General features: G+C 40.6%; 1 protein-coding gene across 1 annotated transcript; it reads right to left on the bottom strand.

Moving 5' to 3' along the window:
• Positions 1–289: 289 nt before the first annotated feature.
• On the bottom strand, positions 290–27,786 carry antxr1a (ANTXR cell adhesion molecule 1a). Its single transcript, XM_085178892.1, has 17 exons — positions 27,213–27,786; positions 24,620–24,691; positions 24,455–24,526; positions 23,828–23,909; positions 23,627–23,660; positions 22,684–22,763; positions 22,002–22,070; positions 21,406–21,486; positions 19,606–19,666; positions 18,349–18,447; positions 14,501–14,570; positions 14,315–14,393; positions 14,067–14,162; positions 12,324–12,368; positions 10,065–10,328; positions 8,823–8,903; positions 290–3,804 (listed from the first exon to the last, which is right to left on the bottom strand). The coding sequence occupies exons 1-17, from the start codon at positions 27,368–27,370 to the stop codon at positions 3,430–3,432; spliced, it is 1,818 nt and encodes a 605-aa protein (XP_085035018.1). The 5' UTR covers positions 27,371–27,786; the 3' UTR covers positions 290–3,429.
• Positions 27,787–27,878: the final 92 nt, after the last annotated feature.

The following is a 27,878-nucleotide window of genomic DNA, read 5'->3' as shown; positions in this document are numbered from 1 at the left end:
GATGCAGTTGGTGACAAATGATCCCCACACACTGGAAATTGCAGCGAACTTATCAGTCTTTGCTCAATCACTGCGGGTGGACCTGTTATCAAAGCGTAGGTGTTGAATGATGTCTTGGAAGCGGTTTCGCGGCATAGTTCCAATGATCTGTGGGTTTCCCAGGTTTGCTGACCAGCAGTCATGTAGTGATGGAACCCTAGTAACCCCCCGCAAGATGACAATTGCATCCACCTCAACACAAAAGGAAGTTCACAGCTTTTAGCAGCTCCCCCCCCCCCCCACGATTTTCACCCAGAAAACTGACGCTAATTTTTATTTGATTTTTTTCAGATTGTAGTCCTTGTAAACTTTAGAGGTGGCTGTGCAGAAAGGTCGCAGTAGATCAATTGTTTCTGAGTTATTCAGTCAAGCCCATCTGACACCAACAACCCTTCCACATACAAAATCACTGAAACAACCTCTGTTCTTCATTTTGATGCTCTGTTTGAGCTACACCAGGTCGTCTTAACCATATCTAAATGCCTAAATGCACAGAGTTGCTGCTATGTGAACACCTGATTAGATATTTGTGTTAACGAGCAGTTGAACAGGTGTACCTAACAAAGTGGCCAATGAGTTTATGTGATTTACTTTAGAAACAGAGGTTAGCAACAGCAACAAAGTTTAAAATTTGCCCGAAATTCTACTATAAAATCTGCCATTTGATTTGATTCTGTCCTCTTTGTTATTCCCAGACAGTGTTGGGGAGTAACGGAATACATGTACCGCCGTTACATATTTAAAATACAAAATATGAGTAACTGTATTCCGTTACAGTTACCGTTTAAAAAGGTGGTATTTAGAATACAGTTATTTTGTTGAAATAAATGGATTACACGGCGGTACTTCCCTGTTTCATATTGCCGCGGGTCAGGCCTGTTTGGGTTTGTTTGACAGCTACGTTCTGTCGTTCCAGGTGGCAGCGTTACGGTTGCCATGGTTATAGGGTGACGCTCTCGCTCTGCGTTTTTCCTGGGTGAGAGAGGCCTTTTTGTTGTTGTTGTGCTAAGCTAATAGGCAGAATGCTACCGGTATAGCTCTAAAGAATGTAGCATCATAGGCAGTGTAGTCCGTGCTGCAGGGAGAATGGACTGCCATACACGTTATGTGTCTGTGAGCGAGGGAGGGAGAAAAAGGAAAAGTAGGAGCTGTCATTGAGCAAAAACGGGAGCTGGAAGCATGTAAATATAATAATAACCACTGCAGCCAAGAAGAGTGCCTGACGAGCCCAGTTGTAAGTAAGCTATTAAGACTCGACTGTACACCGTGTTCATGTTTTCCTCCAAAAACAATAAGTTCAGTTGGAGCAGCCTTTTAACGCCTCTCTCTGTCTCTCGCTAGCAAAGTTGACCCACACTACAAAGTAAAGCTAGTTTTTGGCTACGAGCTGACACAGAACCCACCATATTAGCCAGAGGTCCCTTTACTACGGTTTGGAGCCGCGGACCTTCAGTAACAGTAATAAATCACACAGCAATAGTACATTCACGTAGTTGTAAACAGCATGATAATATATTAAGTAATCCAAAGTATTCAGAATTGGTTACTCTCATTGAGTAATGTAATGGCACACGTTACAGAATACATTTTGGGGCATGTATTCTGTATTCTGTAATGGAATACATTTTAAAAGTAACCTTCCCAACACTGTTCCCAGATCATCATGATGTCATCACCCTCGGCAGGCCTTTTCATTTCTGCAGCCCATGCATATTTCCTGAGGATTAGATTGTTTCAAATATTTTCCAAGATGGCTCCCCTATTCGTGTTGTAACATAATGCAATATATTAACATCTTGAATGAGTTTGCTGCACATGAAGTATTCTCTTCTCTGTTTTTCTGTCACAAGGAATGAGTAAGGGCCTGCAGACGTTCACGCAGTGGTAATGTCAGTAGGTAAATGAGAACAGAACAGCTGTACATTTAGTTTGGGAGGTACAGAATATTGTTTAAAGGAGCCCTGTGGATAAAAAGTGACCTGAGGGACTATCCAGCTAAACGCATTAAAGGCTTTACAGACTCTTGATGAAAGCATACACAGTAAACATGTGGATCAGTGGCTGCTTTTGCTGCCCGGAAGTAAAACAGAATGTTTTTCAAATTAGCATCTGAAGAAAAGAATAAGAAGACGGAGTCAGATTTTATGTAGCTAAACTGCTTCCTTGCTTTTTAAATGAATCACACACCAGTCTGTGTTTACTGTACAGTACTGACGGGATTGTGATGAGAGTAAAAGCTTCATATCAACATCCACGAATGGCTTTCATTGTATTTTATTCTCAGAGGAATTAAAGACTTTCTGCAAAAAAAGTAACACAAGATTGTTTACTGACTCATCAATGTACAGCACACATATAACTGAGCACGCATATTTGCATTAATAATGTACAACTTTTTTTTGAAGCCATAGGTGGACGAGTAAGACGATGTGCAAAGCTTTTCCCTGATTCCCAGAGTTACCCTCATCTTAACAGACAGATCCTATGCATCGCTTACCTACAGCTGTAATTACAGTCATCTTGGTCAGGTCAGTTCCAGCCATAAATCTGGTAAAGCCAAATCTACTGTTTACACCAATGAGCACAGAAAACGGGCCAGACATGGCTCACATTAGGTTGGATGAAAATAGTTTGCGAGTCAGGAGTTGAGCAATGGAAGTTCAGATACATTGCATTGCTGTTTCAGTACACTTACTGTCCATGCCGTCATCACCGATTGTCTTTCTTTCCCCAAAATGAAAAGAGTGTGGTCTACACAAGTACAAAGTAAAAAATGAAAGTATTTACAAATGTATAAAAACAAGTACAAATGTTAAAAAACAACAAACGATGATTCGAGCACTTTTGCATGCAAACATTCAAGAATTTAAAAAAAGGATTGTTTTCAGATGCCTCTGCATCATCCTTATTCTGCTGTATGTGGAACATTTGCAGGATGAGTGTTTTTCTTTTCTCTTATATAAAACAGGAACTTTACACTGGCATTTGTTTTAGTGACATGGCCATTCAGAAGACAACTGTACTCCTTCTCTAGGGCCTGCGTATAAAGCTGTTAGTACAAGCTGTTGATCCTCTGCTCGGTCAGAATTCGTACAGTCTTCAGTCAAATGTTTTTGAGCCGGCCTGCGTGATCTCATTTAAAGGGAATGTCTATGTAATTCAAGCATCCAAGCAATTGCACTGTTGGGCTAGATGTGTACAAAAGTAGACAAATAGCTGAAAACAAGTTCTCGCTCCTCCTCGTCACAAGTCTGAAAGGCTACAGCCTGCTGAGGTTGGCACCTTGTTGCACCTCACTCGTAGTTACAATCAAAGATGGCTATGTGCTGGTGGAACTCTGGATTATGTTTTTCAGTCTTGTGTGACCACCTCCTGTCTCCCACGAGACTTCTACAGGCCAGGGCGAGGCGGAGGGCGAGCAGGTGGAGGGGCTCGTCCAGGAGGGGGTCCCTGGGGAAGAGGTGGCAGCAAGCCGGTTGGGATAGCGCAGGGCGGAGGCGTGGGTGAGAGCGCCGGTGGGGCGGGTATGTGCAAGGTGGTTGGAGGAAGAGCCCGGTTGGGAGGTGGTGTGTAAGGGGGAGGGGTGGAAATGGGTGGAGGGGTTGGAGGCAGCGAGGAGAAGGGCGGCGCGCTGGGAGTCGGTGGTAGGGTGCCCTGCGGTGGAGGTGGATTCCTGCCAGGTGGGTTGTAGATGGGAGATGGGTGATTGTTGAAGTGTGGGTAGCTAGGGGGGGATTTTACACGGGTGAAGTTCATGCATCTGCCCTATAAAATTAAACAGTGTTCAGATTTTGTTAGCAAAGTGGAAAACATGAAATGTTATCCATTAATTGATCAATCAAAGGCAAAAATTCACAATGAAAATTCAGACATTGAGTCTAAATGACAGAAAGGAAAAGGTCTGGCTCACATCATAGCCTGTATATAGAAGATGGATTTAGCCTATGGGTTTGAAAAGTGAGGCTCATAAAACATTTGCCTAAACCTGCTTTCTTTTGATGATCCAACAAGGTGTGACCTCTAAGGTTGCAAAAAAAAAAATCTCACTGTGGTGACCCTACTGCTTACTTAGCGTATATTCACTATAAAAACGTTATTAATGATTTTATTGTCTTGGCAACTAGCTTGAAGTCTAATAAGACATTTCAGAACAATAAGATGATATTTGCATTTTCTAAGAGCCAAAGCAAAATTTCATACATTCATAAACTACTGCCATAAAGTGCACGTACTATATTTTAACATACTATTTGAATAATATCAACTGTTTGCAATAAATCGTGGCTAAAAAGCAGATCAGATCTGCCCGAACATATTTTGCAATCTGTCAGTCTACTGTTTATCTCGGCTTTCACTATGCAGAGTGAAAAATATCTACATCTATTTACTCTGGCTGAGGTTGTAAAACTTTCTGAAAGTAGTCAGATATGAGTCGGTCTGTTGTTGAAGCTCACTTTTGACCACTGACACTGATACTGAGTTGTTGAGGATATCCTGACCTTGTCTGCTACTGTTAGCCTCTGTTAGCTACTGTTAGCCTATGTTAGCTGCAGTTAGCCTCTGTTAGCTGGCATTAGTGAAACTGTCTTTGAAGTAGATCTAACACTGTGTGACTCTGGCACTTAGCAAATAAACTCTCATATAATGTGAGAATCAAACTGCTTGTCAGAGAGAAAGTAAGATTCATCTTTGCTTCAAGGACACTCGTAGGCTTGTTGGCGGTAACCACACGCTTATAACCAGCTGATGTTTTTTGTTTAGCTAGCTCAGTATCTGGAGACAGGAGAGTCACATTTCAAATCTGCTGAAAATAAGTAATTGTGACAATATCTGGAATAAATAAGGATGTTTATGCACATTTTTATGTGTTAGAGCCCCATCTTCAGTTCAGGAGATTAGTCTTGGGGTGAGGAGGAAGAGTTGTCTCTTTTCTTTTGCATTTTGGCTTGTTTGTTGAGGAGTACCCCTTCTTAGATGATAAAACATAGGTAAGAATTCACATTTTCCTCCAACACACTGTTATGAGTTCTCTTTTCCTTCATCTTTGGCATACTACGTACGCTATATGTAAAATATATCCTATCACAGTACCAGACTGGAATTCAGTGAGCTCCTGAGAGTGACCTATTCTTTCACAAATGTTTGTAGAAGCAGTCTGCATGCCATAAGTGCTTGACTTTAATTCACCGATTTGGGTGGGTGCAACATATTTTGGCAAAATAGTCCCATATCTATCTCAGCCATTGCACTCAAGAAAGTGGCGCCAGCTCCTATATTTTTAATTAATTCTAAGTTTATGAGAAAGTTAGTACTAAGTAAAAACATAGGATCTATGACATTTTTTAATTTATCTGCTGCTCTTTTTTCATTTGATCAAACAATAACTTCAGAATTTGAAGGGTGAAGAACCAATGTCTCCACTTTTCTGAACTTTCTTTGACAAAACACACACGTTCCTGCTTTGACAGCTGAATGAACTCCCTCTCACAAAAGCCTTTTCCTGTTGTCCGTACACAGCTACATAATGTGTATTTTAATGTCAGCAGACCTTAAAAATGTGCTGTAATTCTCAGTCCCAGCTTAAATTTTGAGAAGCTATGCAGCTATTTCATTGGACAACTTGACCTGCCATCATTTACACCCATTCAAAATGAAGTGAGGTCATTCAAGGGAGATATACATCATCATACTCCAGAAACAAGTTACACCCCTGGAGCAGCTGCACTCAGTCGACCCGGGAGTTGCAATAGGCTGATAAGGAATGTGTCTCTTATTTAACACTGAGGAGAAATGACTGTTGGGGGAAAAGAAATAGGCCAAATGCTGCATGCTGTACAGTTCATCTTATACTGAATATCATAGATCCTTATGTCTCTTGGGCTCCTGGACTGTATCATACTTGTATCTACATTCACAGTCAGTCACTACTGAAATATGTGATGGTTCAGTAACCCAGTAACCTGCTGTGTTACATCCTCTGATTTTTATTTTTAATTACTGAAAAGACCCCAGTCTTTAAGGCTCACAAAAGCGACACGTAACAGGGTTTTTCTCCAGCAACAACTGGATCGGCTGGCTTCCTCCTCCCCGCTGCTGCACTCGTTTAGGGTGAGTTATAAAAAGGCTTTTAAAATAGACTCCTAATTGCAATCAGAACAAGCTTTCTGCTCAGAAAGTGTTCACTGCTCAGAAAGTATTTTTCTTTTCCAGTAAGCTAATGAAAAGCTTTTATAGTGAGGAAGACACACTTCGACACTTTGTTTCTCAGTGATCTGGGTGCTGGTTAAAACGTCCATAAACAGCATAATACAAAAAGTACTGTCAAGAGAATGAGCTGCCTAGTTAGTTCTAAATATCCTGTATAATATTTTATAATAAGCTTGAAAGCTTGTTATAAAATGCCTCTCGGGCACAAAAGAGCATCGCAGACAGGCCGAGGCTGAAGTAAAAAAGGGTGAAATCGGCTCCTCAGGCTCGTTGCATCCACAATTACAAGTTAAAACTCTATCATGCAAAGAAAAAAAGAACACTTATTTCTCGTTTGTTTGTTTTTAATCAGGAAACGCCTTGATTATTTTAGCAGAACAGTGCCAAACTGCATTTTGCATGTATTACAACACCATGACTGTAGAAAACAAGCCGGGTTGCTAAACTGGTTCACCTACATACAGACCTTTTACCCACTAAAAACATGTGGCTCACTTCAAGACAAAAAAAATACAGCAAAGGAGGCTAAGAAATAGTTTAAAGTATGAATCCTGATAAGTTTGCCTTGAGATGTAATTTCCCATCCTCTTCAGCATGACCTGAGGGTCTTGCTGGACTGTCAGTGTATCTCTTTAAGGAAATGCTGCATAACTGCACTGATGAAGATGAAGAAACTTGGCCGTATAATAACACATCAGTCTGAAAATTCCAGAGGCTTATTCATGCCAAACAATTATATTTCTTTTGTAACTGCATAAACTATGGACTATATAACTATGGACTATACTGGTGAGCTTTGCTGAACTTGTTAGTAACTGGTTGGTCTGCTGTTTGCCTTTAGAACTGCTTTAATTCTACATGGCATAGATTCAGCAAGGTGCTGGAAGCACTCCTCAGAGATTTTAGTCCACATTACCATGACAACATCACACAGTTGCTGCAGATTAATGTGAATCTCCTGTTTCACCACATCCCAAAGATGCTCTATTTGATTGAGATCTGCTAATTGTTAAGGCCACTGGAGTTTCGTGAACTCATTATGAAGTCATTTTGAGATCATTTGAGGTTTGTGATGTGTCGTGTTATCCTGCTGTCAGATGATGGGTACACTCTGGTCCGAAAATGCTCCAAGAAAATATCCCCGGCACTATTACATTACCAGGGTTCCACCAGAATCATTCATACAGGACGGGATGGATCAAGGCTTTCATGATGTTTATGCAGAATTCAGTACATGCGATTTAAATGTCCCTGCAAAAACTGAGACGACGTGTGAATTGTGGCCTTAGATTCTTATTCTCAGCTTACAGGGATGGCACCTGCTGCTGCTGTGGTCTTCAGCTGCTATAAACTAAATCTGTTTTAAGATATGTGTCCGGTGCTTCCAGAGATGCTCTTCTGCATACCTTTGTTATTACAAATGGTTAGCTGAGTTATTGTTGCCTTCCTATCAGTCTGGGAGTTCTCCTCTGACATCAACAAGGCGTTTTCATTTTCCACAGAGAACTGCTGCTCACTGGGTATTTTATTCTTTTTCCGGCAATTCTGATGGTTTTGAGTAGATCACCATGTCTGCATGCCTAAATCAGTTGCTGCCTGACTGACTGATTAGATATGTGAATTAATAAACAGCTGAGCAGTTGTACTTAACGAAATGGCTGTTGAGTTTATAATATGCATATGCATAACATTACAAAAACATAGGTTTAAAAGCATGCATAACTGGTATTAACTGTAGTAACTGGGAGTAACTGGTATTCTCACTAGAAGTTTAAAATAAAAGAAAGGTGGGCTACTAATATTTCTTCCTACTCTCATCTTCAAAATTCTCCTTTATGTTTCAACACAGCTGTGTGTCACCTTATACAGCTCTGTGCAAACAATAGGAGCAGATCCTCCCTGGAATGGCATTTAAAGGCCTATCTTCTAGCAGAAAATCCTGTCCGGGTTGTTATTGAGTCAAATCTGAAACTAGCTCAGTGTACTTTAGATTTACTCGAAACACTTAAGAGTTACAGTAGTTGCAGAGAAAATTCTAGAAAATGTAAAAAATGATTGTTTAAATGTGCCAGAAATGTCTTTTCACCCTGTGAGGGTAATGGTTTTAGATCAACACTCTGACCCAGAGAAATGTGAATCATTACATAAACGCATGCGGTGACATTTTTAGACACATAATTCCCGTTTTTCACCGCATACAGACTCTACTGTCTCTGACTTCATGTTAGCTTCCAACTGCAGCGGTCACTGCACTGTCACCCCCACTGCAGCTGGTCTTTGAGGAATTTCATTTTGTTTTTTCATAATGACTTCACCAGACGCTTTTACATTGCTGCGTACTGTAGCCAGTCTAAGTCCAATCCCACTGCAACTTTTCCCACGAGTCTCGCTGTGCACACTTCATTGCTTACAGCTGGTCCATTTTCTCAACATTTTCACATACAATCGATTTAATTGCCAATTTTTTATTTTCCAAAAGCTAATGCACAGCCAAGCCTGACGTCAGCCCGTGAAATGCAGAACGATTTACAATGCACGCTCAGTGCATGCCAGTGCAGGGTTGGTGTTGCTCTTACCTTGTCACCTGGATGAGGTCTCATTACAGACACACGGTCGTAGCCTTTTCTTAAAAGCACCCACAATGCATCCAGTTTGCTCTGTGGAAATGGAGAAGAGACCAAAATGTTTAAGAGAATGTAAAATCCTACATTGGTTTCTGCTTCCAACCCTTGTTATTTTTTGTTTTGTCTTCTTTTTCACACAAATGACTTCAGCTGCAGTTTGATGTATCGTTTAATTCATCCATTTATCTCAATGCGACACGGTGAAATGGTTTCAGTCCACTGTAAGTTGGCTCTTCATACTTTTCAGACGCAGCAAATACTTTGAGGATAAGAGCAGAAAAAATGCAGCTGTTTTTGCTCACAAAAACTCCTGGCTGTGCAGCCTTTCTCCCTGGAGGTCAGTCCAACAGAAGTCTGGTTTCTATTAGCAATCCCCTGCTGACTGGGAAGACTTCAGAATGACTCCTTTAACCCCACGCTGGTCCTGGAGGAATGGGGCCGTGTGCCAATTGTCACCTAAGCTTTAATACCCTAACACATCTCGGGCTATTTTCACCAAAACACCATACTCGTACTAACATATCCTCAGCCAGATTAGCATGGAGTAATCTGTGGCAGATGCTGTGTTATATGTAGTATGCGCCCCAGCAGAGCTGTTAAAAACCATGATTCCCACACTTCAAATACTTTTTAAACTAATAACTCTCAAATTCTCCAGTATTTACTCATTTTTATGTGGCTCAGTTAAAACTCATATCCTGTTTGCTTTAAGTTGTTTAGGTAACACTTGTGAGGAATGATTCAGGACAACAGTGATAAGCTGTTCCTCAGTACTTCCATGATCACGTCTGACTCAGGACATTATAGTAAAACTCAGTTCCAAAAATGTTCGGGTGCTGAAAAAGTATTAGATGTTTCAAGTGAGACATTTTACTATTTCTTTTTTTAAATATTAGCTCGTTTTGAATTTGATGGCAGAAACACATCTTTTAAAAAAAAAAGAAAAAAGTGAAAGTGGAAAACTGTTCTGTGGTCAAATTCTTTTTGGAAAACATGCACTCCGTCCTTCGAACTAAAGAGGAGAGGGGCCATCCATTTGTTATCAGCGTTGAGTTCAAAAGCCTGCGTCTCAGACGATATAGAGTTGCACTGGTGCCTATGGTATTAGGAACATACATTTGGAAAGGCACCAACAATGCAGAAAGGCCAATACAGGTTTTACATACACTCCCATCCAGATAAAGTGTACCTTACCTTAATGGGTGAGTACCAGTTGTGTGGCGCCGGCGGTTTCTGCATGCCATTGTTAAGAACCCGAGGGGGTGGCGACACATACTCCTGGTCAGGCATCTTCACTTTGGCATTTTTGGCCTTCTCCAGCTTTGCTCCTTCTTCAGTGGAGCCTTTCTCACCCCAGCGAACCTCCATCCTTTTGATCCCCCCTACGCCTCTTCCTCCATAGTAGGAGGCATCAACAGTCGGCCATTTCTTCTTGGGGGCTTCAAAGTCCTCATCATCCTGCGGGAGAGCAACAGGGAATGTTTTTTTTTTTTTTAAATGTGTTTGTTGTTTAACCATTTCGCCAATGTTTATCACCCCTTAGCTTGAACTAAGAGGCAGTAAACATTCAGTACTGTGCAAAAGGTCCTGGCCTGCCCCTTATTTCTTTACACATTTATAGGAAAAAGCAAAATAGGAGCAGCAATTTATTTAAACATCTGCAAACTCACATGCATGGAAATCCAGTATATAAGGCAAAAAAAGAGTTTTGATATTTGGTATGATCACCTTTATTCTTCAACACAGCCTGAAGTGTCTTAAATAAGCTTTCCTGCCTTTTGTTCCATTCTCTGTCAAGAAGATCCCACTCTGCTTCAATAATGCGTAACCGATGACTGATCGTGTTCCATTGTGTGTTTTTCTGTCCAGGTACACTTTTACTGCATTGGCAGTGTGTTTGGGATCATTGTCATGATGAAAAACGAAGCTGCTGCCAATTTGATGCTTTCCAGATGATATGGCACAGTGGATCAAAATCTGATGGTTGTTTTTTTGTGTTCGTATTTCCATCAATTTTGACAAGCTGCCCAGCAAGCGCCACTGGCTGAAATGCATCACCAAACCATGACAGAGCTTCCACGTGTTTTACAGATGCTGTAGGCACTCACTCACTCCATAAGTACTGACACTAATTTGAACAAATTTGGATTCCTCACTCTTGACTGCCACCCTTTCACTGAGATGAATTCTGATGGAGCTTCAGTGAACAGTAGATGGATCGACTGAGGTGCCAGATGCATCTCTCGGATCCTGTGTCAGGTCTTTTTCCCTATTTCTTGAGGACATTTCCAGATACTGCCCATCTGCTGCAGATGTCCCTTTCTTGTCCAGTTTCCTCAAATTTTTTAAGGACACACTGCACAACATGCAGAGATATACCAAGTGTAACTCGTTTTGAATCATCTTGTTCATGAAAAATACTATTTTATGCCTGTAACATTGTATTATCTTTGGCATGTGTTATGAAACAGGAATATTTCTGTGTTTTTGCCACAGGCTGTTGTAACAAAGTGCCGAAAGATACAGTTTAAAAAATGGTTCCCTGCCAATTTCCAAAGAAAGCCTGGAGAACTATTGCTCAAGAAAACTATGACAAAATAGCCCCTCTTGGAAGCAAAATATAGAGAGGAGTGGCACAAGACTTTTGCCCAGAACTGCTCTCTTATTTGTTACCAGGCAAACTGGAATGAATGCCCCTCTCTCTCTGTCCTTCCTATCCCTGAGCTGTCATTATGTCCCCATTGCTCTAGTTTGTCTGATCAAAGGAAATGAAAAAGCCCACTAGCCAAACTTGTGATGTTTCAGCTCTTTAATACACCCTGTCTGTCTCGTATCCTACCAGGATGTCGCACAGAGGAGACCGTAATAAAAGCAGTCTTTGAGGCCGTGGATGTCACTGGCATGTAAATTCAGCAGTTAAACCTAATTTTCTGTTTAATTTTGTGCAAACAGATGCAGCCTGATACGTCCCACAGCTGCAGCAGCGTGTTTGAGGACTGTTAAACTGTATTGAATCGAGTCATTTGGACTTGCGGTTTGATCTTAAAACTAAATTGAAATTATGTTTTTGAGTTATTATTATTGAGTTTTTAAACTTCTTACTGCAGGTCCAAATGGTTATAATTTTTAAAGGCATAAATTAAAGTCTTGGACACAACAGCAGTGCTCTTACAAACAGCAGAAATGGTGTGTGTGCGTGTGTGTGGCGGGGTGCTGTAAAAGTCACGATGCTGTTGTTCTGAGAGGGCGTTAACTCTCGTCAAATGAATCAGAAAACGAGTGTTGAAAGTTTAAAGCTGGAAACTCAGTGACGCCGTGTGGTCATTGAAGTTTACGCTGTCACTCTAACAATTACATAAGCTAAACACTGGCAGCTGTCGAAGTCTTAAATCACAAGCACTCTTTTTCAGTCTTCACAAAACAGATAGGAGGCGGAGATTGTGAAGCTCCTACCGAACTATCCTCCACAGCTGGCGGTGGTGGTGGTTCGTGGATGATCTGCGGGCGAAATAAAAGAGGGGAAGAAAAAGCAGAGTGAATGAGAAGAAAAAGATGGAGAGCATTGTTTAACATCAGGAGATGACAGAAGTCGCAGAGACATGTTTGAAAATGCTTTTTGCGTGTCAGAACAATGCGCGTTTTATGCACAGTGACGTGGCTACACAACAGCAAATGACTGAGAAATGTTTTCCCTCTTAGTCTCTACAACTTACAAGAGCAAGGCGCTGACCTAGAAATCTGCTATCCAGATTTTTTGCCTTGAGGTTGCTGGTTAAAGCAAGAGAAGAGTAACAACCTCATAAATGCCACATTATGCCTTTTAGTTTTATGGATAACTTTTATAGTATTTATACATTAGTTAGTATCACATAAATAGGGAAAGAAAAACAATTTATCCATCTACTTCGATGTTATGCAACTCAAAACTTGGATGAATGCACAACAATGTACACCGCTGCTATCCCCATGTAAACTTTTTCCTCACTGCATGAGCCGTCAGGGTTTTTTCACAGGTGACAGATTCATCTCCACTAAATGCATTTGGCAAATTAAGTCACTCTGATTCTTATTTGTGATTTTCCTGCACTCTTTTCCAAATCCTGGAACAAAAAGAAGAAGAAAAAAAGACTCCCTTGGTAACCTAGTGTCGTTTTTTCCCAAACACACTTGCTGCACGAACTTCAACTTGCAAGCGAATTGACATGGACAGAAAAAGAGTGAAGGGAGAGAAAGCTGTGTTGTAAAAGCTGACATCTCTCTCTGGCAGGGCTCAGCTTTCCTGTTTCCAGCTCCAATGGAAACACTGCAGTGCATTTTGAAGAGACACCATGCCCATGACGATTTGAAAGGAGATGTACGGATTTGTACAGAGGGCATGTTGTAGCAAGTGAGTTTGCTGAAATACCGTGATGCTAAATAATCCCACAAACATGTTTTTGGAAAGCATTTCCTCATTTCACCGAGTCCTGAGCAGATGGCTTTTGCATAAGTACATAAAATTAAAAAAAAAAAAAATCAAACTCTTTACTTGGAATCAGCTATCCCGCTACTTAAAAACTTCATAGTGACAAAGATATCAACCAAAACATTCAGGCTATAGAGGCTTTTGTTTCCACACCACTGGCAACAAATCAAGTAAAGCCATAAATGGTAGAAAAATCTGCTACAAGTTACATCTCTTTAAGTGAATATACTGACTTGGAGGTTACCTGCAGTAACTTCTGGAAACGCAAATAATTTTAGGAGAGGTATAATTGCTTAAACGCATGTTCACCTGATGGCTGTGACTGGTTGTGGACTAACTTCAGCAACAAAGATCCCTCAGGAACAGAGTGTTTTTTAAAGTCCAGTAAAAATTAACTCTTTACAACCTAAATCATAAAAAATTCAATTTTGGGGGGAAAATTGAGTGCTTTTTGAACCTTTGGATTAATTAAAAAGAAAGGAATCAAATATTAGTTTTAATATGTATCACTTTTTTTTCTGCAAGATGCAAGGATCCAAAGGAGGAATACTGATACACAGACTCCAGGCTTCACTATATTGTCTGTGGTATCAATTAGGACGTAAATGGCTCAGCTACAGCCCCCATACTCTTTGTAGCCATGTAAAATGTAAGAAGGAGCAGGCTGAGAGCAATCTGTAAAGCAGCACGAGTGCATGTTTTCGTTGCGTTTTTTGCTTCAGGGAACTGACCACAGTGCAGCACAGAGGCCAGAACCACCAGAGGAGAGCCAAGACCAGGAGCAGCATCAGGATGAGCAGAGCTACGGCCAGGATGGTCCCATCAGACTGTAAAAGAGACAGACACGTCAGCATAGGCTGTCTGAACACAAAGAGCGCTGGATGTAAACCACTTTTGTATTCCGGTCTGTAGCTCCACACTCTGTGCTGCTCCAAGCCCCTGCTAAAGGCCAAGTGCCCCTATATCTTATTGTACTCACACAGCTCACGGTGGTAATTGTGACCGAGCTAGAGATGAAACTGAGACCCTCGTTCATGCTGACATAAAGATTTGCTGCCCTGGCAAAGAAAAAGAAAAATATCTCAGCCCCGTTTTAACCTTGAAAAGCAGAGCAGAGGGTTTCATTTGAAACCTCACATTTATTTAAGTAAATTATACGACTTACATCCCCTCCTCTTCAAGCACCGGGGCAGGGCAGAGTAGATATGTATCTTCCACAACCAATGGCTTCACCACTAGAGAAGCAGAGGGGAAAAAGGGTCATGAAAAACAGCAAAAGCATGAGACAAACTTTCCTGACTGGAATTGTGAGCAGTGTTCAAGGACACATGCAGCTCCTGAAACATGTTTTCACCTTCAAATCACCGTTTATTATCACATCACTTTGCCAGATTGCAGTAAAATGAATTTATTGACTGATTAGACATGACTTCAATTTAATTCAACAAATATTTGACAACAAGAGCGGAAACTATGCATTTGTTAACAGAAGTTGAATGATGTCACATCTTTCACTGTAAGTCGATTGACAAACAATCAGAGAGGACCGCATCTGCAAAACAAGCACTTTGTTGTTTTCCCATCTGAAGGCATCTGCACCCTGCTCAGGAATGCCAATACAAACAATTTCACCACACTTTTTGTTTTTCTGGCAAAATGTAGGTCTTCTCCTCATCCAGCTGGCTGTCCAGAAAAGCGGCTCCAACAAGCATCATCGCGCAAGCCTGTCTGCTTATCCTGGCAAGGCGAGCGCATACCCCAGAACTGAGGAAATCAACACAAGCGGCTGCTCTTCTCTAAAAAAAACACAACGGAGGAGGGAGAGGAAGAGACGAGAGAGGGAGCAAGGCCAAAACAGCTCCACGCCGCCACGAACTGGGACAGATGTCAGAGTTCAACTCTGCACCCACCCTGCCCTCAGAGTGGCCTTACAGCGTGAAAGCAAAGTGCAAACTTTGTCCAGCTCAGAGCTGATGAAACACGATTTGCTGCAGTTACATTTTTCCACAATTTAAATCCGTGGTGGATAAAAGGATTCTGGCAGGCATCCGAAGTCAGTGTCATAAAGGTTTATAAGACTGTTTACTCCCCAAGCTCAGAGAGAGGTCATGTTTAACTGGGAGGTGAAGACAGATGACTGAAGTTCATCTTCAACCACTTAATTATTTGGAGTTATTGCTTAAGATTATGGCTGATTTTTGAGAGGTTAGTCATCCTCTGTACCATACTATAAACTCGGTGACACTGGTTAAATACAGCTGAGTTCTGAAGAATCTTACAGTTGCAAAAGCAAAAAAGTGCAGATGGTTACTTATGCTTTTTTCCCAGCCTGCACTGTGAGAGTTCTCAGGAAAGCATTGTGTAAAGCACAACCATTTGTGTCTAATTTGCAGGGTTTTAATAGTTTTGCAATTTTCATTAGTTTTTATTTTTATTTCGTTTTGACTTCAGATTTTCAATTTTATATCAGTTTTAATTAGTTTTTACCAATTGTTTGCTAGTTTAGTTTAGTTTTTATTTTTTTGAAAATCCTTAGTTTCAGTTTAGTTTTGATTAGTTTCAGTTATAGTTTTAGTTGTGTTTGCAATAATTAAGTGTAACAAAATCCCAGTTTCATCATATCAGTCATTCTCTTCTGCTTATCCTTGGGTATGTTGCTATTCCAGCTACCATACCCTGCACCCTGGATAGCTCGCCTGTCTGTCGCAGGGCTAACATGCAGAGACAGACAACTCACATTCCCACCTATGGGTTCTTTAAATAAATAAATAAATAAATAAATAAAGGCAGATGAACAACCATTGATACCAGGCAACTATAAAATTTATATCTTGGCCCCAATGAGACTATTAACTCTTGCAGCACCGGGTGTTCGTAATTTTGGTTCAAGTGAATTGATAAACTTTTTGAAGGTAATTGACTCACACAGTTGTGTAGATATCCCAGTCCTGTTGTCTCGGGATGCATCACGCTGCCTTGCCTGGGGTTAGCTTCTGTTTTCTGGGGATGAGGGTTGAGTGTGCTCCCTTACCTTCTCAAGGTAAGCTAGGTTAGCCTTCTTGTGTGAGCTTTTCAAGTGCACTTTAAGGTTTGTGGGATTTTTTCCCCTTTAGAAATGTCCCTCATAATTTGTCTGTTTCCACTACAAGACACTTGCTTTATCCAAAACACAGTCATATTCAAAGTAATCCCAAATTGGACTCTGGCGCTTTCTTCCGACTTTTTCTGACATGATTCTGCGCGTGGACAGAGCAGCAACACAGACGACTCGACTAACGTACTTGCCACCTGCTGGCATAATGAGACACAGCAAGAAAAAAATCTGTAAACTAAACTTCTTCATGTCGTCTTATATGTGAGTCATGGCCCTGTCTGGCTTCCCTGTATTCTAAACAGCTACAGAGGAATGGCTTTATAAATCCTTAATAATGGCTCCCATCCTTTATGGGGTGAATTTCAGCTTCTCTCCTCTGGATGGAGGTTTCTAGTCCCAAAGTGTAGGTCAAAGAGTTATAAAAAGAGCTTTGTCCCTGCTGCTGTCACTGAACTTAATAAAAACTGTTTTATTTAATTCATCTTGATCTTATTTATATTGTTTTTTTTATCACTTGTCTAATTATCAAATATGTGTTTGTCGGGTTTAATGTGTGTTTTGTGAAGGGATGCCAAATGCAATAATTTTTTTCTGTACAGCAAATTTACCTACGGGTATGAATAAAGTAACCTTGAACCTTAATGTCTTATATTATATCAACGGTGTGACATAAACCACATTTATTCAGTGTCATACTATGGCTCAAACTGTCAGCTTTAAAAGTGCTGTTGAGTGGATTTGGTCACATGTCGACAGGGCCAGGTTAGCCGCAGCTTCATGTTTATCAAACAGACACAGGATTGGGTGGATCGTTTCATCTAACCGTGTTAATTTCTTCTAGTCTCTTCTTTCACCCTTCCCACAGTTGTCCAGTACAACATCTGTCACAAAAACAATGAATAGCTCAGGACAGAAACTGCCAAATCCCCGCACGCCTGGCTATACTTGCTGCTACTTTTTCCTGGGGATAAAATCCCAAACATGGATTCATCTGCTTGACACATGTAGTTGCATGTCGTTGCTTTCCTTTTATACACTTTTCCATACTTGCAAAGTAAGCAGAGGACTGAGAGCAGGAATCAGCAGGAGCAGTTATTGCTCAAGAAATGATACATTTGTCTCTCTGAAAGCTAACTGTGACAATATTATTTTTCATTTAAAGCTTACTGCTGAATCTGTCCAGAAGTCTGTGTGCAAAAGTTATAGAGGAGTGAATGAATGTGGAGGAGGAGCCTCCACGTATAATGGGATTGACATGAGGAGATAATTTTGCTCAAATTGCTTCCATGTCATCAGTTTTACAGGACGTTGGATAATATCATGCAAAAACAATTAGAATTCAAATCCAAGCTCCAGAAAATCATCTCAGTGAATTTGTAGATTTAAACAGTAAAAACAATAAAAGTAGAAACGGTCACAGTGGTCTTACTTCTGCGGAGCACACATTTCATTTCTATGTAAATGCTGATTATTGTCCTGCTTTGTAATTAGACTGTCACCTCATGCAGCTGCAGTGGCATGTGAAGTAGGAAGCGTTACTGTAAGCCACTTTAAAGATATTTCCTTTGTGTGTGGTACAGGTTCTCCTTAATCTCCTGTTTTAATTTTTACCTTCTTTCCAGACTGTAAAATTACACCATGTGTTTTAAAAAAAAAAAAAGCATAAATAAAACCTGGCTGCTCATTTGATCATCGAAGACTCCAGCTGTGTGGCTCACGTAGTGTTGATCTTTTGGGAAAATTAGGCCGTTGTGATTTAGGTGAATTTCACAACGTCTCACACACTCATCTGTGTTTTCCAGCCGTCTTTGTCATAGTTTAACAGCATAATCAGATATGACGTTATATGGTAATAAAATAGCTCATGCAGCGAATAAGGGGTAACACCCTTTAAGGATGATAAGCAATGCTTCACTTACTCTTAGTTACGGTGTCGTTGATTCGAAAGCTGCACAGCACTTTGTCAACATTTCGGGCGTGAAGGAATCCACTTCCTCTCACCACCACTTGGAAGGACTCTGACAAGGCGAAGTGAAACACATTATGTCACCTCATCTATAAAATTTTATTGAAAATAAATGAAGTTATTTCATCTTCTTTGATCCAAAGTAATCACAAGCAGCAGTTTACATACACTTGTGTTGAGCATGAATGTCGTGGAAATTTGGAGCTTTTAATAATTTCTTTCAACAGTTCTTTTTCCAGGGGAAATTAGTTTAAAACAAGAACTGGGTGTGTAAATTGGATTTTCCCTAATCCACACAGGGTCAAGTGTGGATTCTCCTCAGATGAGAGGAAAATGATGTTCAGGAAGATCCAAGAATTCCATGAACTGGAAACTACACAACAAAAACCTTTTTCACTATCCCAGTAAAGGGAGTTTCACATCGCCAATAGATTTAGAGGGTGCTGACCAGGAAATGTTTGGAGTTGTAAACGTGAGACTTTCAAGACAACTAAACCAGCTGTCAAGCATGGTAGTGGTAGCATCATGCTCTGGGGCTGTTTGCTGCCAGTGGTACTGATGAACAAAATAGATGGTAAAATGAAGGAGGACTACCTGCTTTGACACATTTCCAATAGGACAATGATCCCAAACAAATATCCCTAACATTAAGCTTCTTGAATGTCCTTCCCCAAGTTCTGACGTCAACCCGATTGAAAATTTATGAACCAGGTCTGTGCCGGGAAACCAACAGATTTAAATGAAATCTACCAAGTCTGCCAAGAAGAGTGGTAAAATATCCAGCCAGAATTATTCCAGAAACTCACTGATGGCTACCAAAAGTGTCTTGCCGGATACAGTTTGGGACATTTAATCAAATATTAGTCTTGGCGTATGTAAATGAGCCTTTATGCATATTTGTGACACTGAAAAAAAATTAAACACCCAATTCTTGTTTTGTTTTTAAATTCATTAAAGACGTAAGCCGTACAATTATTACACTCTGGAAAAAGAAGACTTCATTAAACGCTCTCAACTGATAGATTTCGATTCATGATATCCATGCCCATGATGACTGCTTGAAAGCTTCTGATACAAGTATACCATCCTAGGAGGTAAATGCGCTCTAGGAAAATACTTTTTGGCATACTCAAATTCATTCGCCATTTTAAGAAAAATCCTAATATTATAATGAGTGGCCTGAGGAAGGTGAACTAGAGTAAAGTTTTACCTCCTGCACAGATACTGGATGGTTCTGCTGCCAGGATCTCGATACAGGACTTCTTGAGGATCTGAGGGACACATTGAGATAAGCACTGTGGTTTTCCTGCTGTCCATCTTTCCCTCGTGGTCATCTATTTCTTTCCACTTTGAATGGCCACTTTGAGCCAAGTCCACTTTTATGTCCTTATTAAATAAATTTTTGCTCCCATTTACATCCTGCAGATGTACAGTATTATCAGTGTAACGGAATACATGTACTGCCGTTACGCAATTAAAATACTAAATATGAGTAACTGTATTCCGTTACAGTTACTGTTTAAAAAGGTGGTATTTAGAATACAGTTACTTTGTTGAAATAAATGGATTACATGGCGGTATTTTCCTGTTTCATATTGTCGCGGGTCAGGACTGTTTGGGTTTTGTTTGACAGCTATGTTCTGTTGTTCCAGGCGGCAGCGTTATGGATGCCATGGTTAAAGGGTGACACGCCCTCTCTCTGCGACTATGTGTTTCCTGGGTGAGAGAGCACCTTTTTGTTGTTGTTGTTGTGCTAAGCTCATAGGCAGAATGCTACAGTCATAGCTCTAAAGAATGTAGCCTCATGGGCAGTGTAGTCCGTGCTGCAGCGAGAATGGACTGCCATACCCGTTATGTGACCGCGGTAAAGTGAGCCGTCATTTGTGAGCCGCGTTCAAGCCAGCCGCTTGTGTCTGTGAGTGCGAGGAGGGAGAAAAAGGAAGTAGAAAAGTACGAGTTGTCATCGAGCAGAAACGGGAGCTGGAAGCATGTAAATATAATAATAACCACTGCAGCCAAGAAGAGTGCCTGACGAGCCCAGTTGTAAGTAAGCTATTAAAACTCGACTGTACACCGTGTTCGTGTTTTGCCTCTCTGTCTCAAACTTGACGCAGACAACAAAGTAAAGCTAGTTTTCAGCTATGAGCCCGATATGGAACCGACGTATTAGCCAGAGGTCCCTTTACTATGGTTAGGAGCCGCGGACCTCCAGCAATAGTAATAAATCACACAGCAATAGTACATTCATGTAGTTGTAAAAAGCATGATAATATATTAAGTAATCCAAAGTATTCAGAATACGTTACTCTCATTGAGTAACGTAACGGAATACGTTACAGAATACATTTTGGGGCATGTATTCTGTAATGGAATACATTTTAAAAGTAACCTTCCCAACACTGAGTATTATATATATATATATATATATATATATATATATATATATATATATATATATATATATATATATATTTGTTGCTCTCCAGGAACATACCCTCTTTAACCCTAAAGATCAAGAGGACGATTCATGATCAACTGCCCCTTTCACATGAGTGAGAAGAAGCTGCTTTCAACTTGCCATTAATCTGCTCCAGATGTCATTCAGCTGTCTGGCCCTTACTTCTGCTCAACAAATCCCATATCCCAGTGACATCAGCACATTGACAGCAAACTGATTCAAATTTTTCATCCTAGCATTCAAATGGAAAACACTGAGGTCAATCTTACGAGATACAGGACATACTTTGTGTTTATCAGTCACACTGATCAAAAGAAGGAAAGTCACAGCAGGTTTTCCTGGAATTCTGTCTCTGTCCAGAAGGACTAGTTTCCTGATATTTGATCAACATGTTTATGGATTAAAGGGGAGGTCAAGGGAGAGATTATATAAAGCCTATTAAAGCAATAAGATCTCCGTTGACTTTTCCTGTGTCTGAAAGTCCTGATCATAACACGTCACACGGATGCCGAGCGTCTGTCTGATGTAAACATGTAGAACTGAAATGCTTACTGAATCGATGACTCCTTGCAGAGCCTCAAATCCATCATTTACAGGGAAGACGTGGTCTTTACTATCAGCAATGTTTGCCAGCTAGAGAGAAAACAAATTACTGTGATCAAAAGAGACAAGTGGCACACTTATTCATCCAAGATTTCTATTCAGACATTGTCCAGTGGCATAACAAAATTACACAACTTCCTTTCTTTAGAGCTCAAAATAAAACAGCTTGAACGACAAACAAAGGGGACGGGAGAAAAGTTCTCTTCACTTGGCATGTTGCAGTGATTAGGAAACCAAGCCTTTGGATAAAGCTGCATAAGTTAAAACATATTTCATGTCTTTGCTGGAGTACTTAACTCACTTGAATATGTTTGCTTCAGCTGTCCATGAACAGAGACAGTGACACGGGGTTTAAATTATGTACAGTTATGACTTTATGTGATGTCAAGCACTTGACTCTTTAAAAACACTAGTTTAAGGATTTTCAAAATAAGGTTTGGATTTCCAGAGCTTAAATTTTTACAGCAGTGCTATCCATTTCTCTCTCAAGTTCAGGTGCCATAAGCCAGTAAGGTTCAGACTAAAACTTAAAAGCATACACACACCTGTGTCTCATTGAAGTCCTTCACCCCCACGCAGTAAACCGAGGCACCCAGACTTCGGGAGCGGTTGGCCTGTCAAGTACACACACAGATTTACAGCAAAAAAGAGGAAGACCTGGCTTCAATTACACCTCTGCATTTCACAACACCATCCACAACAAACCCAAAAAAGGCTTGTTTTTATCTGGCACTTGGAAAAGCTCTTTAAAAGAAGCCAAGCACCATCATAGTTCCACTTAATAATATTAATCACACATGATGTAACAGTCGAAATGTCCCCCAGATGCCACAAAACCACAAATTTCCAGTTAATATGTTTTTGGTGTTGACATTGAGAAACAACCTAAGACCTCCTACAGCTTCCAGGAGGAACATTTTCAGGAACACCATCCCCAATGTCAACAAGCAACTAAAAGCTGATTAAAGCCTGTGGCTTTCACACGCCTTCACCAGCAAAGTCTGAATAATCAGAGGAGCATCTGAATTATTAGAGGCCAGAGCAGATGCGAATAGAATGACTGAGCTCTGGTGTATGAATCCGGGAAAGGCTCTGGCCCCGCTGTCTGACTAAAAGATGAGGATCAAAGTGGTGATGTACAGAATGGCAGTGTTTGATCTGGTCCCACATATGTTTACATATTTCACCTGGTTGTGAAACACGTGTGACCTATTTTCTTCCTCTCACCTCCCTCTCAGCGTAGAAGAAAAGATCTTCGTGTAACTCTCCGTCCGTCAGAGCTATGATAACACTGGCAGTGCGATAACCTGTGAGCAAAAAGAATACAGTCACCCCTGCTGCAGTTGTACTGGCCTAGCAGATGAAATACTCTAGCTACATACTTCAGATAACCAAAGTCAGATATACAAAGTAACATGATATTTGGCATCCTCCATATATAATTCCCCATATGCCTGTATGTTGTATCGTTAACATGACCCCACTCGACATCCCCACAAAGTTTGATCAGAATTCATCCTAAAATTTCCAAGCTATCGTGTTTACAGGCAGAATGACACAAACGCATGCACACGCTACCAAAACGTAGCCCACCTTGACTGAGCTAACAGAACACTGTTTGTAGTTACATAATCTAAACCTTAATTGTTGTAATTGCATATCTTATTCAGTCTAAATCAAATCACATGCATCTAAAGGCCTCCTAAAGGTGACCTCAAGTTAACGAGCAAATGTAAACCATAACTAAAGCCACGACTGTTGGCTCTTATTGACGTGTGCATAAATTTTCAAAGGCTTACATTGAAGGTTACCTCTTCCCCTGAGCTCTCAGCAATAATTGTGTTCTTCTTTGTCAAGTTGTTTATTGTGACTAGTTTATAGGCCTGGACCAGTAACAGCATCATTAAAGCACACACACACACACACACACACGCACACACACACACACACACACACACACACAAAAAAGGCAATTTCATGTGGGAGCATCATGTAACAGTGTTTTTTTGCTCAGACGCTAATTATCTTGTGACCCCTTTGACCTCCTGTCCCTAAAGTCGGTAACACCCAGTTCAGTAAAGCACAGAAACAGACAAAACTTTCATACATTCACAGGTTTTGGTAAAAATTACACTCTCTGCAGCGCACTATAAGGAGGAATAAAACACACCTTCTATGTTTCCGTGGTATATCTGCTCACTGGCCTGCAAACAATAAAAGAAAAGATCAATTAAACATGCGTAAGCCTGGTAGCATGCAAGGAATGAGGGAACTCCTTGCGTCTCTAACATTTCAGTCATCTAGTGCTCTGAACTACGCGGTGACTGTGCTGCAGCTGAAGCAGGAGGTGCCAGCTTGAAGGTCCACTCACCCTCATGATGCCCAGATGCATGAAAGTGTCTCCTCCTGGTCGAACCAACTCAAGCTCCTCCAGTCCCTTGCGAATGCGTTCCCTGAGCGGACACGCAGAAGACAAGGGAATATCTCATCTAACTGAAATATTTATTTTGTCAGATTCATTTCTGAACATGGTTTTGCATAAAAACCAGATACTTTAGGGCGTGGCGACAGGATAATAGCTTCCATAAGGGCAGCATTTTGAGAAAATGCAAGCAATGTGTAACAGATGAATAAACTGGAATGGTATTGGTGTGTGTTGGCCTGAGACACTTTTGCACAGACAGACAGGAAATGAGCCTTTTGTAGAGTAAGATCTACAGGAAGCACTGAAACATTAAAAGATTGGATACATAAACTGTCCTCATCGTGTCAAACACCACATGATTAAGTATTTGTGCAGACTGGCGACACTCTGCAGAGCAAAGGAAAGTATCTGTCTGGAATCTCTTCTTGGTCATAAAAATCTTAAGCGCATAACTGTATGTGACCTCAGTCCAGATCTGGTATTACGCTCATTCCTTTCAGCTGGATGGCAGAAAATTAAAGGATTAGGACCAGTTTTTGTTTTTTCTTGTTGTGGAGGAGGGGCTGCACCCACCTGTCTTCTGTGAGCCTCATTAAGATCCGTCCCTCAGTGGAGAACACAATGAAGGACATCCGCAACTGTGGGCTGGAGAAAAGACAGGAGAAAACATTCATCTGTCATCATTTCTTGTTACAAACTTTCCCACAGATTCTTGTTGCAACACTTTTATTTCTTTACCTTATGAACTTCTGAGCTAAATTTTCAACAAAGTGATAGATTTCAGTCCAGTGATGCTGCACACTCCCAGATCTGAGAAGAAAAAGATCAAATTAATATGATGATGTGTTATTTAAAATCATAGCTGTGCATCTAAACTACATCACCTCTCCTCTGGCAGTAGCCCAAGGCATTAATTAAAAAAAAAAAAACCCTAGCACTTTCAGACAGGTGCAAGACCAAGTCTTAAAAAGACCCCAAAGCACCTGAAATTATACCACCATGTCTTTTGAGTCTTTTGTATGTTGTTTTGTCTCCATAAAAAATGCACTTTATGTCTGTTTTAATCTTTGTATGTCACTGTGAAATATGGTTCGTGGTCTCTCTTCTGTTGTTTGTGTCTCTTTCGGGTAGCTGCGGTCATGTTTTTGAAGCTGTGCATCTGTTTGTAGTTGTGTCTCTTTCTGTAGCCACCGCCCCTGACATTGGGGGCCCTTGTGTCTGTGCCCAGGGGGGAAGGAGTGCTTACAAAGAAAACAGCTGACTTGAAAGAGCCTGCAGAATAAATGCTTTGGAGAGGATGGTGAACTTACTCTACGAAGTAGTAATGATCTTCGAATTTCTAAAATCCTCTTTGTGCACCTGTAGTTACTTTAGTCTTACAGTCATCAAAATACACTCACAGTAAGGCTTCGTTAACCCTGCTGCGTAATAACATCCGATCAGTGTTTCTGTTAATCATCTTGAACTTTGTTCTCTCTTTACTGTCACAGTTTTTACTTAACGTTTTCTTGATTGCATAGGAAATGCCACAGCAAAGTTAGCCAAATTCCACTCTGTTTTTTGTCAGGAAATAAAAATCAGGAGATCGAGGAGAGATTAAAGGATTTAGCAGAGAAACTGTTTTGTATAGTTATCTCATTCAATTATCTGTATCAATATCAGTACACAGCTACAGTTTTTTTGGCTGATAACGCCGACATTTTGTGAGCCTAGATGTCTTTTGAATGTGTCACTGCTGATTTTTATCACGGCTTTCAATGAAATTGTGTTTTCATAACACACGTATTTTTCCATTGTCACCATGACACAAGTCCCAGCACAAACATCTGAGCCAACAGGCTGAAACACTGGAACATCTGGACCAAGTGGAGAAAGGCAGCGCAGACATGGGGAAAAGAGAGAAGAGGAGAAGAGAGATCAGGCAGATACTGTGAGAAGACAGTGAGGGCAGGTGGAGGACATCGCAGCTAAGAGGCAAAGTGAAGTCCCACCTGGAGAGGAGACAGAAATTTAAAGGAACAGCTAATGCCCGACAACAAATGCTGCCAGGGTGCACCTGTAAACCTGTGTCTTTGAAACATGGCTAATGCAAACAGTTGCTCACTCCTGCATAAGTGCCTGATTTTTCCTCTAAGAAATAGCAGCATGTGCCTGGACTTGGCACTGAGAAGTACTGTAGGACAACTGGAAAATCTCTCTCTGCCTCTGCATGTAGAGACTCTCTAAACAATGGAGCTACAGAAAAATCCACCAATTAAAACCTCCAAATAAAAAAAGAGTGGTTTAATGAGTTGGATCTTTTTTTTTCTTGGCCTAGTTGGCCAAGAAGTTTGGCATGTGATGATATTATAATAAAAACAAGTCGTTTGAAAACAGGATTTAAAAATACAAATGTCAGAAGGTAAGTACTCTGCTATAGTCCAAAGGCAACTCCCTGAGCAATTTAAGCATCGGTTCTAGAGAGGCTATGTGCTGATTTGCCTTAAATATTATTAGTTATTACCCTAAAAGGATTAGTTGGTAAAATTCTAAATTTGCAGAGCATCAAAATTCAGGTTTAACTTATCAATGCATCATGTGCTGCCTGCAGAAACCTGCAAAATGAAAAAGGTCCACGACATGCCCACTCCAAAAGACTGTCAAATGTAATTGTGATAGATTATTGTGGGAGGTTTGTGCCACTTTGCAGATTTGTACAGCTGCCTTTGCTGCACTGCTGAATGAAAAACAAAGATAACTCAAACTGAGCTTAGATAAACAGGGAAATGGATTCTAAATCATGACCTGTGTCCAAATAACTTCTCATTATGACTCCCTAAGATACACAGAATTTGAAAATCTGAGAATATGAAGAAACGTAATTATCAAGAGAAGCTTTTCACTTGCTAGTGAGGTACGTATGTACACCAAACACAGCACTGTGACTGCAGCTGACAGTTAAATGGAGCAACAATCACAATTATGAAAACATTGCATCATTAACCCATTTTCCTGCACCAGACTCATAATGGGGTGATGACATCATAAAAACACTTGGCAAAACCATGATTTTATTGCTGTAGGGGGCACAAAAAGCACAATTCTTTTATGCATAAAGTAAATATGCATTTTAAACTTTGTGCATAAGTATGATTTCATAACAATGCATAAAATGTTTAGATAGAGAACTGTCTTAAGTTTTCAGGGTAGGAAGAAACTTTACTGGAGGTAGAAACAAAGACAGACACCAAATTGTTTTGTCAACAAACGCTTCTTCCTAGATTTTTAAAAAAATCATGAACTGGTTTCAGTTATCGATAGAAAATCAGGTAATGTCTGTCAGTTCACTCACTTATCCAAAACAAAGTAGAGATCAAAGCCTCCAAAGCACGAAGATGACTGAGGTTGCCTTCTGTCCTGATTCGGTCCAGCATTGCCAGCAGTAAGAACGACCAGCGCAGTCCCAAACACCACTGGCAACCAGGAGCTTCTCTTCCAGCACAAAGGCATTATTCCAGAAAAAAAACAAAAATCTCATAAACATCAGATGATGAAGGAAACCAGCATCGGTTGTTTTCAAAGTTTTAATCCTCCCTGCAGAAACTTCTTTCAGCCCTGCACAGATCCTTGAAGTGTAAAAAGCAATGATCCAATAGAGAGCAGCGAGCTTAACTCAGAGGGTGAAGAGGAGGAGAGAGACAAAGCACGAGTGCTATGGAGCTCACTGTTGTTGGGACCCTCTCATCAGTGGTTCCAACACAGTATTAGGTAGAGATGAGAAGAGCCCCATGCACCCTCCCACTGATATTTGCTGTTTTTGTAAAGGGCAATGCCATCCAGCAGAAAGATCCACAAACCCTAGAAGTCTAACTCTTTTCATCTCTCTCTCTCTCTCTCTCTCACTCTTCCTTTCCAGAATATGATGCGAAGAACACAATGCAGAGCAAATACTGGAGTCTGCTGCCCTATCACACCATCTAGTGGTGATCAGTGACTGCCTTTATATAATTCACCCTTT

The sequence above is a fragment of the Neolamprologus multifasciatus genome, chromosome 12 (genome assembly GCF_963576455.1).
Source record: "Neolamprologus multifasciatus chromosome 12, fNeoMul1.2, whole genome shotgun sequence".
Classification (NCBI taxonomy): Eukaryota; Metazoa; Chordata; class Actinopteri; order Cichliformes; family Cichlidae; genus Neolamprologus; species Neolamprologus multifasciatus.
Note: the sequence above shows the minus strand (reverse complement) of the source record. Positions and strands in the feature narration are given on the sequence as shown.